Below are 15,526 nucleotides of genomic sequence, written 5' to 3'. Positions count from 1 at the left end.
GCTGCCAGGAGCTTCCACCATCCCCCGGAGCCTGCCCGGCTGGCCGGGGAGGGGGGGAGCATCGCTAGGGGGGGCCGCTGAGCCGGCAGGAGCGAGGACGAGCTCTATGGTGGTGGCGGCGCCGGCCATGGGAGCCGAGCGGGAGGCGCGGGCCTGCGCTGCCTTCTACGGGACGCTGGGCATCGCTCAGCCGGTGCTCTCCTGCCTGCGCTGCCTGCGGCAATTCGCGGGGTAAGAGGACGGGCCCCGGGCAAGGAGCCCCCGGCATCCCCCCGGGCGCGGGTCCCCCCGGAATCCCCCGGCGTGGAGCCCCCGAGCATCCCCTGGGCGCGGATCTCGGCGTCCACCGGGCGTGGGTACCCGGTGCGGGTCTCCCGAGCATCCCCCCGGGCGGGGGTCGACAGGGAGGGAGGGAGGCTCAGCTCCGGGGACCGAGCCACCCCCACCTGCCCCCATCCCCTTCCAGCCCGCGCTGCAGCAGCAGGGCAGCAGATTTTAGGATTTTTCCGGGTCCTTCTGCCTCTCCCCTCCTTCTCCCCCCCCCCCCCCCCCGCCCCCCGCTGCCGCCCTGCCAAGTGCTTGCGTTAGCCAGAACGGGCCAGTTCATGGACTCTGGACTTTGAGGAGCTTCTCCCCCCCCACACCCCATGCAATGCTGAGTGCAGTTGGGAGAGAGGAGCATCCCAAGCCAGGGCACCCCAACCTTAACCCCTATCAAGCCAGGGCACCCCCACCCCAATCCACATCAACCTAGGGCACCCCAACCCTCATCCCCACCAAGCCAGAGCACCCCCACCCTAATCCAAATTGAGTTGGGGTACCCCCACCCCAATCCACATTGAGCTGGGGCACCCCAACCCTAATCCCCACCAAGTTGGGGTATCCCCCACCTCAAGCCCCACTAAGCCAGGCTATCCTCACCCGTTTCAGGAGTACTGCCAAGAGATGCAAAGACAAGCACCTGGAGGAGGCTCTCCTGCTGTCACGGACGCTGAGTGAGGGTCTGCAGGCGCTGGGCGAGGCGGAGGCACGGCCCCTGCTCCGCTGCATCCTGGCTTTCCAGATGGAGGCAACCGGCAGCTCCAGCTCCTTCCAGAAACTGGAACAGGTCCGTAATGCAACCAGCTGGGCTGCGGCTTCAGAGCTCTATTAGCCACAAGTGTAAGCGATGGTCTCACCCGGCTCTGCCTGCTGCCAGCACAGCCCCGGCGTGGTACATCCTTACTGGCAAAGGGGCCACGGTGACACCGCAGAGCTCCCCTAAAAGCACACTGAAGCTGATATCTCTCGGGGGTCCGGGCAGACTGACTGACTCAGGGTGTCTCTTGGCAGATCGTGACCCAGCTGGCAGTGGGGAAGGAAGCCCTGCTGGCCCAGGAGGTGGGCGCGCTTCTGGCCGGCCTGGCGCCGCAGGGAGAGGTGAGAGCACCCTGGTTGTGTGGTGACACCGGCTTTCATGGGGGCTTGGCTGGAGCCCATGTGTGACAGGGGCCTCCTGGTTTGGGCTGCCTGGGGTCCTTTGCTTCTCTTCCCATTGTGCTGGGGGCTCGCCCTTGCTTGCAGCCAGCGACATGTGACTGCCCTTTGCTCATCGCTGGGACCCTCCTGCCCAAGGCACTGAGCCCCAGCGTGTCGTCACGTGGGACAAACTGTCCTTCTGCCCCTGCAGGTGCTGTCTCCTGGGGACCTTCAGTCAGGTCAGTCTCTGCTCCTTCCCCTCCGGCAGCTTCTCCCAGCCCACACCACCAATGCACAGGACACCCCCTGCCCACCCAGACCGAGTCCTCTGCACTCATGAGAGGGGGAGCAGGGATCAGCCGGATCCGTGGGATTTCTGCAGAGGTCCCAGCAGCACCCAATGTCTCTGCCCATCCACCCAGGACAGCTGAAAACCAGACAAGCCAAAGCATCCCCTGCATCCCAGCCCCGTTCCTACCTTGCTTACCGGCAGCGCAGGCCTTGGCTTAACCGGGAGCAGGGCCGGCTGCAGGCATGGTGCCAGGAGGACTGGGGACTGATGTTGTCCCCTTGCCCACAGTGTGCATGTTCATGGAGGAGAGCAGCCTGGGCCGGAAGCACTGGCGGCAGAACCTGGCCCCGCTGCTGCAGCGCCTGGCCACCACCTTGCGCTGGGTGCTGCAGAGCCAGCCTGCACCCGGCAGCACGTGGGGCTACCTGGCTGTCAAGGTAAGAGCCAAATTTCAGAGGAGGGGGGAAGGATCAGTCCCTGCAAGGACAGGGACCTGCTGGAGCCCCCTCTGAGCCGGGCAATGTCCAGGAGGGATGTGGCACACAGCGCCATTTCAAATGGCCATCCCTGGGGAATCGCTGCTTTTTGAGAGGTGAGGGATGCTGACAGCCATCCCCGCGGCCCCTGTCCCTCCTCCTCTTCCAGGCCTGCCTCCAGCTCTTCCAGGCGCTGCCGAAGGATGTGGCCCCCCTGGTGTGGAGCGCAGCAGAGAAGAGTGAAGCCCTGCAGAGACTCTTGGGGCTGCTGCTGGAGGTGGCATGGGGGAAGGTGCGTACAGCCCTGGGGAGGGATGGTGCTGCCTGTCCCGAGGAGCAGAGTGCTGCCGTCCTTCCCAGGTGCTTTCCCCATTCCCCTCCCCGAGGGGAGCCTGCAGAGGCAGTCCCAACCCCTGGGGTGTCCGAGGGACCCTGCATAGTTGCCTGCGTGGGCATGGAGGGAGGGTTAAATTGGGTCTGGTTTTCAAATGGTGTTTTGAGCTGTGCCTTTGCCTCCCCTGCAAGTCCAGGCCCTGAACAAGGACACGCGGCTGCTGGTGGGTACGGCCCTGAGCATGCTGGTGAACACAGCCCCCCAGCCCGAGCGCGGGGCTAGCGCCGTGCTGGCCTTCCTCCATCTCCCCAACCGAGGTGTGCACTCCATCCTGAGCTGGGGATGGCCTCTGGCAAAGGGGACGGCGGGGACAGGCATGTTTGGGTGCAAGGGGACAGAGGCCGGTGCCACTCACCAGCAGTCCAAGCCGGACTCTGCTGCTGCGTCCCACTCTCGGGGTGCAGGAGCCCCAGCTGCCACCGGCCACCTCCCACGGTCACTCTGGGATGACCTAGGGCAGTTCGCTCTCAGAGCAGCATTTGGGTTTGCCATCCTTCTGCCATCTAACGCAGCCATTTCCGACCAGGCGCAGGGGAGCTGAAGTTTGGGGAGCTGGTGGTGGAGGCCCCTCCCGTCCTGAAGCCAGACGGGCTGGAGAAGCTGGTGCTCACCAGAGGTTTGCTGACATGCTGCAAGACAGACATCCTCAGCTGCCAGCTGGAGAGTTTCACCCACAAGGTAGGAGAGCACAAACTCAGCAGCCAGGGATTTGGAGAGCCCCTTGTGCAGGGCTGGCAGCCGCCGGCAGGGGCTGTGGATCCACGTGGGACGTAGCCAGGCTGCACCGCTCCGCACCAGCAGCTCCACGCATCCCGCTGAGCACAGCACGTTAGCCAGGAGCTTGCTTTTTCCAAAGACATCTGGGCAGGGGTTTCCCTCTCTCGGGGGGGCGAGAAGCCAGGTGGTGCCAAAAGTAGCCCCTGCACAAGTGAAGCGGCAGCAGCATTTGCCCTCTGGGCAGAGCGCAGCCTCCAGCTCTGCCCAACTGCAGCATCTCCCGAGTCCTCAAGAGCTGAGGACTTCCAGACAGGGAGCGAAAGCTAGCAATAAGCTGCTGTAAGAGCAGGAAAACCACGCAGTGCTCTCGCCTGTCTCATGGTGGGGTTTTCTCACCCTGGAAAGCCCGTGCCTGCCCGCTCCCTGAGCCGCTGTGCTCCCACAGGCCTGCCTGCTGCTGGACGTGGTCTTTCCCGCTGTGTGTGCCCTGACCAAGGAGCAGAAGGACTGCCACTACTACTGCTTCCAAGGTAGGAGATGATGACCCTGCCATGGCAAGGGGGTTTGAAGGATTCACTGTGCTCATGATACATGGAGCCCCCATGGCGCTTCATCTTCTCCTGGGGAAGATGCTTTTCTGGATCTTGGTGGCTGGTTTGGAAACTGCTATTAATATCTGCTCCAGCCTGATGGACACTAAACCTCTCAGGCTCTTGTGTATCTAATGGGCAAACGGCTCCCCTTGCACACAGGGTCCTTAAGCCCAGCAGCCCGTGACAGCTCTGCTGCATGCGAGTGTCTCTGGTGAGGGCTGCAGTGGTGCTCTCCGCTTTTGCAGCCTGCGCCCTGTGGCTGCAGCGCCTGCGGGAGAGCCTGCCTGCCGTCTGGCGCCTGATGGGGACCCGCATCCTGGCCCGGGACGCCGAGCTCCTTCAGCAGCTCACCCAGCTGGTGTGGGACAATGCCGAGACCCCGGTAAGGCTGGGGTGCTGAAAGCCTGTGCTACAGCAGCCAGAAACAGCCCTTCCTTTGCCCGGCTCAGCTGCCCTTCCCCTGCCCATAACACACCCCTACCTGTTTCAGCTCCATCAACCAAATACAACCCCCTTGCCTGCAGCTGCCTTCCTCTGGCAGAGCAGGGGCACCCATGCTGCAGAGGCTGAGGCACTCGTCACACACGGCCTCTTCAGGGCCGTGTCCCAGTGCTTCGCCCTCCCCACACAGCACCCACGGTGCAGTCCCAGCCAGTCCACACCTGCTGGCTCACCTCCTGCCATCCCCACGTCCCCAGCTCCTAACCTCATGGTTACCAGCCAGTACTGAAAGTCCACGGCCACAGAAAAGCAAAGGGTCTTTCCTGAAGCAGCGAGACAGGAGGGGGAGTCCACCCTAACCTCTCCTGCTTGCTGGTTTTTTCCCCCCCAGGTGGAAGGTGTGTCTGAGTTCATCCACAGCTCCTTCCGACTGCTCCTGGAGATCTACCACCTTGAGTGCCAGCACTTCCAGGACCAGGAGAGACCCCTCTACCAACAGACGCTGCAGAGGGTGATCTCAATGCCGTGGCAAATCAAAGCCAGATACGTGCCCCTGTGTGCCATCGTCCCCTATGTGGGCAGCCAGCAGGTAGGGAAGGCGGGGGGGATGGGGAGGCTCAGTCCCAGCTGGCACTGTTGCCGGGGTGGCACAGCCTCTGTCTGCTGCCTGTCACCTTCCCCTGCCCAGCTCATCTGTGTGGGCAGGCAGCCTTCCCAGCCAGGGGGACTGTTTTAGCATCACCCAAGGGATAGTACCCCTGGTGGGGTAGGAAGCTGCAGCAACAGTGATGCATCCCTGGGAACTGCCAGCAGGGAGGGAAGCTTTGCCTGTTGATGCCCACCAAAATCTGGCCAAAAGCAGCTTGGGATACCAGAGATGCCTAGTGCCATGGGTGCCCGCAGTGTGGTCCGTACCCAGATCTGTCCCCCACCATACGTAGCCTTCAGCCTGGCAGGGAGATGAGGATTGTCTGCCTTTCTCCCAGGTGCTGGATGCCTACCCGGACCTGCCGCAGCACCTCCTGAGCTGCCTCTCCACCAACCACCTGTGTCCTGCAGCTGCCGAGGTCTACAAGGCCCTGGTGCGGCAGCAGTGCACCGAGCAGCAGGACAGGCAGCAGGGCACAGAGGCAGCTCTGGCGGAGCAGTGGGTGCTGCGCTGGCTGCCCCTGCTCTCCCAGGCACTCCGCTCCCCCCTGCCCATCCTTCAGAGCAATGCCGCCAACCACCTCCTCGCCTGGACCCTGCGGCAGCTCCCGGCCACCCGGGCACCACTGGCCGCCCAGTTCAGTGGCCGGGACACGGCATCGCTCCGGGCTTGGGTCTCGCTGCTGAAGGCGCAGAATAGCGTGGTGGGGGCCCTGCTGCTGCAGGGCGAGACGCTGGAGCGGCTCTCCTGCTGCCTGGGCGCCCGCGAGGAAGGCGTTCGGCTGGCAGCGCTGGGTCTTCTCTGCTGCAGCCCCAGCACCAACCAGTCCCTCTCAAGCACAGAGGTGCGGCTGCTGCGGGAGTTCCTGCCCTTCAACCTCAACTGCAACTCCTCCTCATTCCGGCAGCTGCTGCAGGCAGCAGTGAGGAAGGCGCTGGTCCGGCTGCGGGACAGCTCGCTGGCCCAGCTTCGAGGGAAGGTGCCCCGAGGCACCGAACCGGGCAAGGGAGTGGGGCAGCTTGCCCAGGCAGTAGGTGAGGCAGCTGCCCTGGCACCTCCACCACGGCCCCCGGGGGAATTAGAAGTGGGTGTCCAAGCCCAGCATAACTCGCTGCCATGCTCTCTACCCGCAGGCTTTGTGGAGTGGCTGCTGCAGCTCAGCATCGCCTCGCTCAGCCCGGGCTCCAATTACCAGAGGAAGAAGACGGCTCTGCTCCTCCTGGCTGCTGTTTTGGAGACCTGCACGGACACCTGGAGCCCTGACAGGAAGAAAGGCCAGCCCCCGCGTGAGTACAGACAGCCCGCCCAGCGCATCACCCCTTGCTGCGGGGGTGCTCCCCGCCAGCCCCGTCCCACCACCCCGTGTCCCCACCACAGGGACCATGGCCACACTGCTGAGCTACGCCAGGCAGAGCGGCTGCTGGGACTTCTTCTCTCAACCCAATTTGTTGGCGCTGTTGAGCTGCTTGCAGGACAATACTAACGAGGTGATCCTTAATGGTTGTAAAGCCACCTGCCTTGGCCCCAAGCAGGCTCAGAGGAGAAGGGTGGTGGGCTTCCCCTCCTGCCCTGCCCCAGCTACTTTCCCCTCCATCTTGTGTCCCAATTCCCCCCACCTCTCCTGTCTTGGCAGATCAGAGACTTGGCCTCGGAGCTGCTCATCCGCTACTTCCCCGCTGCATTCCCCGAGCCCATCACCCTGGCTCTCTTCCAGCTGGCCCAGGACGCCCTGGGCAGCCCACGAGTGCAGGAGGCTGAAGCCGGAGCCGTGCTGATAAAGACCATCCTGCGGAAGTATGAGCTCCCAGCCTCCCCCTCCCTGGCATGGCAGCCCCCGAGAGCACGTTGGCAGCACCGGTGTCTTGCCAGAGGCTGTATTTACAGCTCAGGGCAGCGATGGCTTGGGTTTGAAATAGCCTTGCAGTGGGGAGCTGGGTAGGGTTGGGGTGCAGGACCCCGAGCCGAGGCAGGAAAGAGCTGCACAGCACGAGTCGGGCAGAAAACTCCCTCGTCCTTGCAGCAGCCTCTGCCCCTTCCCCCAGGTCAGACAGCAGCACCATGAAAAGCCTGGCCCTGGAGGCTGAAGCAGCCCCCACGCTGCCCAACCGAGGCCTCTGCTTCGCTCAGCACCTTCTCCACATGCTGCAAGCCCAGTACACTGCAGCGTGCCGGGACCTGCTGCAGGCGGCAGCCACCGCACCGATGCATGGTACGTCCCCAGCCTGGCAGGGCAGCAAGCAGCTCCCATGGCAGGGCTCCTCCTTGGGAACTTGGAGCAGGCAGGAATCGTACAGGCAGGACTGAGGCCACAACTCAGTGCTGATGCCATGTCCTTGCCTCAGTTTCCCTGTATTGCTGCTCCACCTGCCCAGCGTGCCCTTCACCTAGGGGCCCTGCTCGCTCCCCTGCCCGTGAGCCATTTCAGCAGCAGGCTCAGGCAGGAGAGCTGGGGCTGCACTGGCCACCGCTGTGACCGGAGATGGGTGTTCATGCAGGAGCCATCGCAGCCCTGCGGAGGTGCCTGCTCCAGGTGCCAGAGGTGGCCACCTCCATGCAGGCAGCGGAGTCGGTGCAGAGCTGGCAGGAGCTCCTCACCCGTCTCGTGACCACAGCAAGAGACATCACCTCCTTCCTCCTGGGTGCTCTGCAGAGCCAGCAAGGCCCTGGCGCCAATGAGCAAGGTGAGCGTGTCCCCAGGAGGGGACCAGCCCCAGGAACCACTGGCACCTCCATCGCAGCCGTCCTTGACCCAGCAGCCCTCCAGCCTCTGAGAAAGGCTTTAGGTTCACTGCCTCTAGCAGGGGACAGCAGTGGGGCTGGGCAGGGAAGGTTGGCCTGGGAGTGAGGTCCAAAGCAGGACACCCAGGCAAGGATGCTCCAGGTATTGGGCAGAGGATCCTGGAAACCACGGGAGCAGAGCAGCTAGTGCCTGATTTTGGGTCCCTTTCTCAACTGCATGTGAGAACAGCAGCAGAAGTAGAGGCAAAAACCTTCCAGAAGCAGCGAGGCACTTGCCATATCGAAGCAGCTGGGAGAGCAGGGGCTGGTGGAGCCCTTACAGCAATGTCTCAGAAAGAGTAGTGGGGCAAAGTGCAACTGTGGTCCTGAGCGGGACACATTGCAGGACAGGAGCCACTGCCATTTGTGCACACTCTGAACAGGGGACAGCAGGTCCCCCACACCCCCCCAGCAGCATCCCCCTCCCTCTGCCCTGCACAGGCACTGCCCCACACAGCCCCACTCAGACCAGGCTTCTCCCTTTCACAGCTGCCGCCCCATCATTTGCAGACATGGGGAACGCCATTGGCTCCCTCATCATGCTGGGGAAAGGCCAGGGGCAGCAGGAGGAGGAGGACTCAGTCCTGCTCTCGGAAGAGCACAGCCTGATCCTGACCTGCTGCTGGGTATCAGTGAAGGTAGGCACCCCACCCTACAGCACCGGGGAGAGGGACACCCCAGCACAGCACCCACTGCCCAGCCCACCCCAGCAGCTGGGTTCTCCAGCTCCCCTTGGGGCATTCACCCTCCCTGGGGACAAAGAAGGGGAATCTCTGCCCTTACCTCAGAGCTGCCACAGGCCATCCTCACCCTCTGCCAGGGAAGATGCAACCACCACCCTCCCCAAAAGCAGCCACCTCCCTGCCTGCCCTTATGTAGCCCAGCTGGTTCCCAGGCACTGACAGAGTCCAGCTGCGGCAGAGCCAGGCTCCCGGGCTTACAGCCCTGTGGCCGCTCATCATGGCTCCTTCCCAACAGCCACCCATCCCGGCTTCTCCTCTCTGGTGGCTGCCTGGAAAAAGGCCATCTCTGCCATGCACGCCTTGCAGCTGGCTGGAAAACCACCGTGCTGCGGAGGCTGTGTGTGCTCGTGGGCATCCCACCGGCCACGCTGCCTGACGGCGCCAGCAACCAAGAGCGCCTGTGCTGGGGGGCGACGGCAGCACCTGCTGTGCTTCCCTGCGGCAGCGACGGAGGGGCAGGACAGGAACGGGGCAAGACAGGAACGGGGCAGCCCCACTGCCGGTCCCCGTGACTTTCCACTTCTTCCCAGGAGATAGGACTGCTCTTGGGGGGCCTGGCTGAGTTGCTGCTGGCCCCGGCGCTGCCCACCGGATTGGGTCCCCTCCTGCCACTCCCCACCCTGCAGATGGCCGCAAGGGTGTTCCAGGAAATCCTGCTGCGGTGCCGGCACTGGGTAAGAGTGCATCCGCCTGGGGTGGCTCAGCCCCTCGCCCACCCCTCCGGCCCCGGTCCCTGCCCCGGCTCAATAGTCAGGGGCTCTTGCCAGCATGCAGGGAGCGTGAGTGCAGTGGGGCAGGGCCTGCTCTGGGGCAGGACACAGGACACAGAGGGGATCCTGGTGCCAAATCCCGTCATGTCCCCACACCATGATGTCTTCTCACTTTCTCCTTCCCCTTTGCAAAGAGGTTTCTGGGGGTTGGGGGGGGGGCGGTGGGTGCAGCCTTGGGGCACGGGGGGCCTGACGCTGCTCTGCCCTAGGGAGCGGTGGAGGGCTGCAGCATGGGCTTCACCAAATTTTGTGCTGCTCTGTTGAACCACCCAGACAAGGAGCTGCAGGCAATCCCGCAGACCATGCTGGAGCAGGTACCACACTCATTCTGCCCCACGTTTCCCCTGTGCCCCAAGGAGCCCCAAGGCCGGGGGCTGTGTCCCTCCACCCTGGGGTGAGCACCCGCCTGGCAGCTGGGACGCCACAGTTTGGGGCTGGTACAGCCAGTGCCCTCCCCTGCAGAGCAGCTGCAGGCTCCAGCTGGCAGGTTTCCAGCCATATCTTGGGTGGGTTTTGTTCCTCAGGGCTTAGAAGCACTGAGTGGACCACGGAGCAGCTCGATCACGCGCCGTGCCGCCGGCTTCCCCATGCTTTTCCTCTGCATCGTCAGCGGGGAGGCCTCGGCACAGGCACGGCCGCTGCTGACCCGGTGCGTCCAGACGCTGCTGGCCTTGGCCACCACGGCCCTGCCGCAGGACTGGGACCAGACCCTCGACCTCCCGCAGGTGAGCGCGGCGGGCGCTGAGCTCCTGGCTGCTGTAGCCCATTTGGGGATAGGGTGATCTGCACAAGGTCCCCTAAAGGGAACCACGCTGGGTACCCCAGCACAAGGCTGCTCTAGCACGGAGACCTCAGGGTGAGCAAAAAAACGCAGCCCTGGCCACGCTGCCCATCCCGGCAGCCCAAGAGCTGACGGCCCCTTGGCTCCCCTGTCTCTTCCCACCATCTTCCCTTTGCATGGAAGCGTGAGCCCCCTCCCCACGTAGTGCTGCTGAGCCCTGCGTGCTCTCCCCAGGTGTGTGCCTTCCATGTGCTGCAGACGCTGGTCCGCGGCGCGGGGCTGGGCAGCGCGCTGCTGCGGTATGCCACGCCAATGGTGGCCCTGGCGTTGCGGGGCCTGGGCTCGCCGTGCTGGGCCATGAGGAACGCGGCCATCCAGCTCTTCAGTGAGTACTGAAGGGGAGAGGCAAGAGACCCCTGCAGGACCGATGCAACCCTTTGGGTTCGGAGCCTGGCCGGGGTGAAGCATGGTGGGCCGGGCAGGGGGTAGAGGGGACCTGACGCTGCTTTCTTCCCTGTCCCTGCAGGCGCCCTCACCTCCCGGCTGCTGGGCCAGCAGCGGAGCCATGGGGAGGGCTGCCCGGCAGAGGGGGTGAGCCTGCAAGCCTTCCTCGGGCAGCACCCCCAGCTGGGCGCCGTGCTGCTGGGTGAGCTGGGGGCGGCCGCAGGGCCCGTGCCAGGGGGGTCCTGCCTGCGTCCCGCGCTCCACGCCGTCCTCACCCTCCTGGCCCAGTTGCAGCCTGGCGCTGACAGCCCCGGCAGGTGAGGGAGCAGCAGGGATGCTCTGCCTTGGCCAAGGGCTCCTACAGCAGGAGATGGTCCTGCGGTGCCAGGGCTGGCCCTGGCTCTCAGGGGGTTTCACTTTGGCTGGAGCATCACCGTGTGGTGCCCTTTTTTGCTCCACAGCCCCTCTGCTCGCTTCCTGGGGCCGCTGCTGGGGCTGGCAGGGAGCCCCATCTACGCTGTGCGAGCGATGGCTGCCAAGGCACTGGTGCCGGTTGTCCCGCCGCCCCGGCGCCAGGGGCTCCTCCTGCAGCTGGCCCGGCAGCTCCCCGCCGCACCTGGACGGGTCTGCTCGCACAACGCCGTCCATGGGCACCTGCTGCAGATGCAGGCACTGCTGGCCCCCGCCCCAGGCACCAATGGGTGAGTGGTCCCACGCCATCCCCCCTGCCCATGGCCCTTGCAGTCGCTCTGTGTTGAGATGCAGCTTTTTGGCCGAAAAGCGGTGCCCGCGCCTGTGCTGTGGGCCCCATGGTGAGGCTGCGCGTCTCTCCACAGGCTGTCGACCGAAGCGCTGCGCCGCGTGGCTCTGCAGCTGGAGGCACGGGGCTGGCTGCTCACCCCTGCCCAGCGCTGCCCGCTCGTCCGTGCCACCTTCCTCCAGGTCCTCGCCCTCCTGCCTGCATCCTTTAGCCCCAGCTTCGCCCAGAGCATCCGTGATGCTGTCAGCACTGAGCTGGGCAGCCTCCCGCCAGGGGGAAAGTCAGGATGTGCCGAGCTGCAGGTACCGCTGCCTGCCGGGAAAATCACAGTCATGGCTTGCCTGACAGCGAGCCAGGGGGTGGGAGGTGGGGACCCCCCCACTTGGGGGGCACACACCCCATTCGAGGCTGAGTGTTGGAAGGGGGATCCTGGTTTTCCTCCAGGTGGGCTTGGCCATCCTACACCAAACCATGGCCTGCTTTGTGTGCAGCGAGGCAGCCCGGCTGGCAGACGGCGAGCGGATTGGCGCCGTCTGCTCACTTCTCCGGCAGCCAAATCCCGACGTCCAGCTTGCCGTCCTGAGCTGGGTGATTGCCAGGGAGGAAGGAACGTGCAAGGAGCTGGAGAAGGCTCTCAGGCTGACACTGCTGGTACGATGAGGCTCAAAAGTCACTGAGTAAAGCAGGGGGTCCCCAATGCACTGCGCAGAGGGGATCCTGGGTGCTCACTGAGAAGCACGGTGCTCCCCGGGCTGAGGGTGCACGGGTGCAGGGTGCTCACCCGGTTGTGCTGAGGTTGCCACCCCGTGGTGCCGGGGCCACTAACCGTGTACCTTCTTTCCTGTTGTCAACTAGGAGAGCTTGGGGTCGGTGCTGCGAGAGAGAAGGGACAAAGAGTTCCTGAGATTGTACCTTGAGGCTTTGCTGCATCTTTACAGAGACCCCTCGTCGTTGTCCCAGGAAGCTTCCCATAAGCTCCAGGGCTCCTCGGCAGCATGCCTGGAGATGCTGCTGCACATGGTGGAGGCTGAGTGTCCTGGCCCCGACCTCCTCTTCCAGGTGCTGTGTGCCGCCAGCCTGCTGCTCGCCCGCCGGTAGGTCCCCACTGCTGCCGGGCGGCTCTGCTTGACCCTTCCAGGAGATTTCTCCTTAGTCCCTGCTGGAAACAGAGCCACAACTTCTCGCCTGTAAATCACAGCCAGCTTTGCGCCTGGGTCCTGCGGTCTCAGGACAGCCAGTGGCCTTTGGACCCCTGGGCAGAGCTGGAAGGTGTGCCTGAATTCGCTCTCCTTCCCCGGCCTCTGACAGGCTTGAGGACGAGGACGGCACCCTGGTCGAGCGATGGTGCATGGCGCTGGAGGAGTGCAGCCGGTCTGCTTCGTCCGAGGTGCTGCGGCTGGCGGCCACCCGCTCCCTGCAGATGGCGGGTGCCGATGTGGTGCAGCGAACCCTGCGCGCTGCCTGTCCCTCGCTCGTCCCCGTGGCTCTGCGGTAGGTCCTTGCAGGAGCAGCACTGCCCACAGCCCCGGCGTGTTGCAGACTAATAGGCTGACCCTGCGAAAGGCGATATTCCCCGCAAAAAATTCAAGGGCATTAAAGAAAATCCCACTCATTCAAAAATCACTAGTACCCAAGAGCTTGCAGCCTACAAAAAATTTGTGGGTGGCATTTTAATAGAAGCAGCCAGTCCCTTATGAGCAATAAACTGCATTGATGGGTCCCTCGGTCCATGTCGTGGTCCCTGCCCTCCCAAGCAGTGAGCTCTTGGGTGGTGGCTGTGCCTTTCACAACCCAGGAGAAAAGTCCCTCGGGGAAGCATTGCTGGAGGGGTCTCACCCTTCCCCAACCCTCCAGGCAGGCTGGGAAGTGCGGTGGCCTTTCCTTCCCTTCTCTTCCCTTTCCCCAGGCTGATAAACATGGGCATTCACCTTCTGCAAGACGAGGAGCAGGAGGTCCGGCATGAGGCCTCAGGTTTTGCCAGCCTCCTGCGACAGGACGCCAGCGAGCCGCTCCGAGACAGCTGCGTTTTTGTGCAGGACAACATGGGCCTCCAGGGCCTCCTGCAGCTCCTCCTGGCAGAGTTTGGGGAGCACCCTGAAACCTTCAACTTGCTGCTGCAGCATCTCCCCATCCTAGATCTCAGGGCCATTGTGGAGGAGCTGGAGGCCAACAAGTGAGTTGCCAGTCCCCTGGGCTGAGTACAAGGGAGCGCGGAGGGCCATGGGGCCGGCCCTCAGCTTCACCTGCCCCTCGACTTTCCCCCGCAGAGCTGCCAGCCTGTACAAGGAGGATGAACCCAACGTTTTTGCAGAGCCGGCCGTCCTGGCACGGCAGCTGCTCCCCGTCCTGCTGCAGCTCCTGGAGAAGGCGCCTGCTGGCAGCCCGCTCCATGCCTCAGCTCTGCGCTGGCTGGCAGCCACGGGCCCCAGCGTCCTGCACGACCTGCGGTACTGCAAGCACCGCTGGAGCCAAGGTACGGCGCGGGGGGGGGGAGCGGGGTGGTGCAAAGGCCCTGGGACAGGCAAGCTGGTGTCCTTGTCCCCTGGGCCAGCTCTGCCTGGGGGGAGACCCTGCTGCGCTCACAGCTCCTTCGCCCACTCTCTCCACAGAGACTGCTGCCCACTGGGGGATGAAGGCGCTGGGCTGTGCCAAGCTGCATGTGGCCGTGGCCGTACTGCTAGTGAGGGCCCGGCTGGCGGCACAGGTGCTGCATGTGCTGGGGGAAAGCGCCGCCGCCGTGCCGGGGCTGGGCTGCAGCGCCCAGGAGCTGGAGCAGGAGCTTGAGCTGGTGCAGGGGCTGCTGGCACGGCATGGGCTGGCCCCCACGCTGAGCCAGGATGATGTGCTAGGGGAGCCGAGACCACTGTCCGGGGCTGCCTGATGGCTCCAGGCATGGAGCGGCATCATGCCAAGCCCTGCAGCCACGAGGCTCCTGGTTCACGCTGCCACGTCCCTCCATTTGCCAGATGCTCTCTCTGGCTGCCAGCCTGGACTACAGGTTTGGTGGTGTAACTCAGGGAACCCCACTCGCCACGTGGGACACGCTCCCTTTGTTCCCAGTGTTTTGTAACTCTCCATCCCGAGGACACCAGTGCAGCATTGCCTTGGCCCGTGCCTGCACTGCTGCCCACAGCATCGCTGCCCTCGGGTCCAGCTGGGAGGAGGGGACATGTGCCCTGGAGCCCTCACACCTCCTTGCGCTGCTTGACTCCCACCACCTTTTTTTTAACCAACATTTTAGCTCTTCTTTCGTGGCCAACCTGGGCTTCTATCCCAAATAAAGAGGCCAAGAACATCCCCAGCGTTGAAGCCTTCTAATTTCCCTGCTCAGGAGGGGCGGCAGGAGAGGGGGAGGCAGGGGGAGGTGGGTGGGAGCCAAATGCATCATGGGGCAGCAAATGGGCAACAGCCACCAGCTGCAGCCGGGTACATCCAAACCCCAAAGCAAACAAACAAAACCCCCACAAGCACCCAGCCCCGCAGGTGCAGCCCACCAGCTCACGGCTGCAGGCAGCAGACAGGCAGGTGAAGACCCAGCGCCTGGCTGAGCCCCACGGGCACTGGAGCCACCCTGCCCCGGTACCAGGCCCGCCCCAGCACGGAACAGAATGTGGCCACATCCGCTTCCCCATGCCGTCTGCCTGGCACCGGCCCGGTGGCAGCAAGGGATCCTGCCAGGCGTCTGGGCTTGGGGAGCACCGGGGGGGGACACACCACCATCAGCACCCCCGGGGGCAGCCAGTCTTGCTGAGCCCCAAGCAGTGCCACAGCCCCGGCTCGGCGTGCCCCAGACAGGGGGATGGAGCAGTGCTTGGCGTGAGCACACCCCGACCCATCATCCCTCATCCTCACCCCCTCCTCGCCCGCCGGCAGCATGAGCATGATCAAGCCAAAGCACATCAAGTTCTCCAAGGAGGAGAAATTCCTCATCCTGGAGGAGTTCAGCCTCCGCAAGGACATCATGATCCCCAGGAGCGGCTGGTACAAGAACACGCTGGCCTGGCAGCGTGCCTGGGAGGAGATCACGGCCACCATCAACTCCCTCAGCCTCCTGGTCCAGTGCATGCCTGATGAGATCTGCAAGAAGTGGCACAACATTGACGCCTGCAGGGAGCTGGCCGTGGAGAAGCACTCGCTGCTCTGCCAGCGGCCCCAGGAGGAGCTCTTCCACAACGTCTTCACCCTCTTCAATAAGCCTGGCCCGGGGCTGCCAGACCCACTGCTCTCAGC

General features: G+C 64.1%; 1 protein-coding gene across 1 annotated transcript; it reads left to right on the top strand.

Moving 5' to 3' along the window:
* Positions 1-106: 106 nt before the first annotated feature.
* Positions 107-14,590, top strand: LOC143167497 (tRNA (32-2'-O)-methyltransferase regulator THADA-like). Its single transcript, XM_076352970.1, has 31 exons — positions 107-231; positions 931-1,108; positions 1,333-1,419; positions 1,670-1,697; positions 2,039-2,187; positions 2,396-2,518; positions 2,757-2,877; positions 3,147-3,298; positions 3,783-3,867; positions 4,176-4,312; positions 4,763-4,960; positions 5,358-6,054; positions 6,154-6,306; positions 6,398-6,507; positions 6,654-6,814; positions 7,063-7,229; positions 7,516-7,701; positions 8,288-8,436; positions 9,072-9,215; positions 9,521-9,625; positions 9,836-10,036; positions 10,327-10,477; positions 10,619-10,853; positions 10,998-11,237; positions 11,373-11,598; positions 11,741-11,947; positions 12,152-12,390; positions 12,605-12,787; positions 13,203-13,469; positions 13,564-13,769; positions 13,906-14,590. The coding sequence occupies exons 1-31, from the start codon at positions 107-109 to the stop codon at positions 14,175-14,177; spliced, it is 5,682 nt and encodes a 1,893-aa protein (XP_076209085.1). The 3' UTR covers positions 14,178-14,590.
* Positions 14,591-15,526: the final 936 nt, after the last annotated feature.

Source organism: Aptenodytes patagonicus, chromosome 15, assembly GCF_965638725.1.
Source record: "Aptenodytes patagonicus chromosome 15, bAptPat1.pri.cur, whole genome shotgun sequence".
Lineage (NCBI taxonomy): Eukaryota > Metazoa > Chordata > Aves > Sphenisciformes > Spheniscidae > Aptenodytes > Aptenodytes patagonicus.
This window is presented reverse-complemented; position numbering and strand designations above follow the sequence as displayed.

Excerpts from the sequence above, each read along its gene's own strand:
- LOC143167497 (XM_076352970.1), top strand. The coding sequence starts at position 107 with ATGGTGGTGGCGGCGCCGGCCATGGGAGCCGAGCGGGAGGCGCGGGCC. Across the intron at positions 232-930 it reads TGCCTGCGGCAATTCGCGGG|GAGTACTGCCAAGAGATGCA; the intron begins GTAAGAGGACGG and ends CACCCGTTTCAG. Across the intron at positions 12,391-12,604 it reads AGCCTGCTGCTCGCCCGCCG|GCTTGAGGACGAGGACGGCA; the intron begins GTAGGTCCCCAC and ends GGCCTCTGACAG.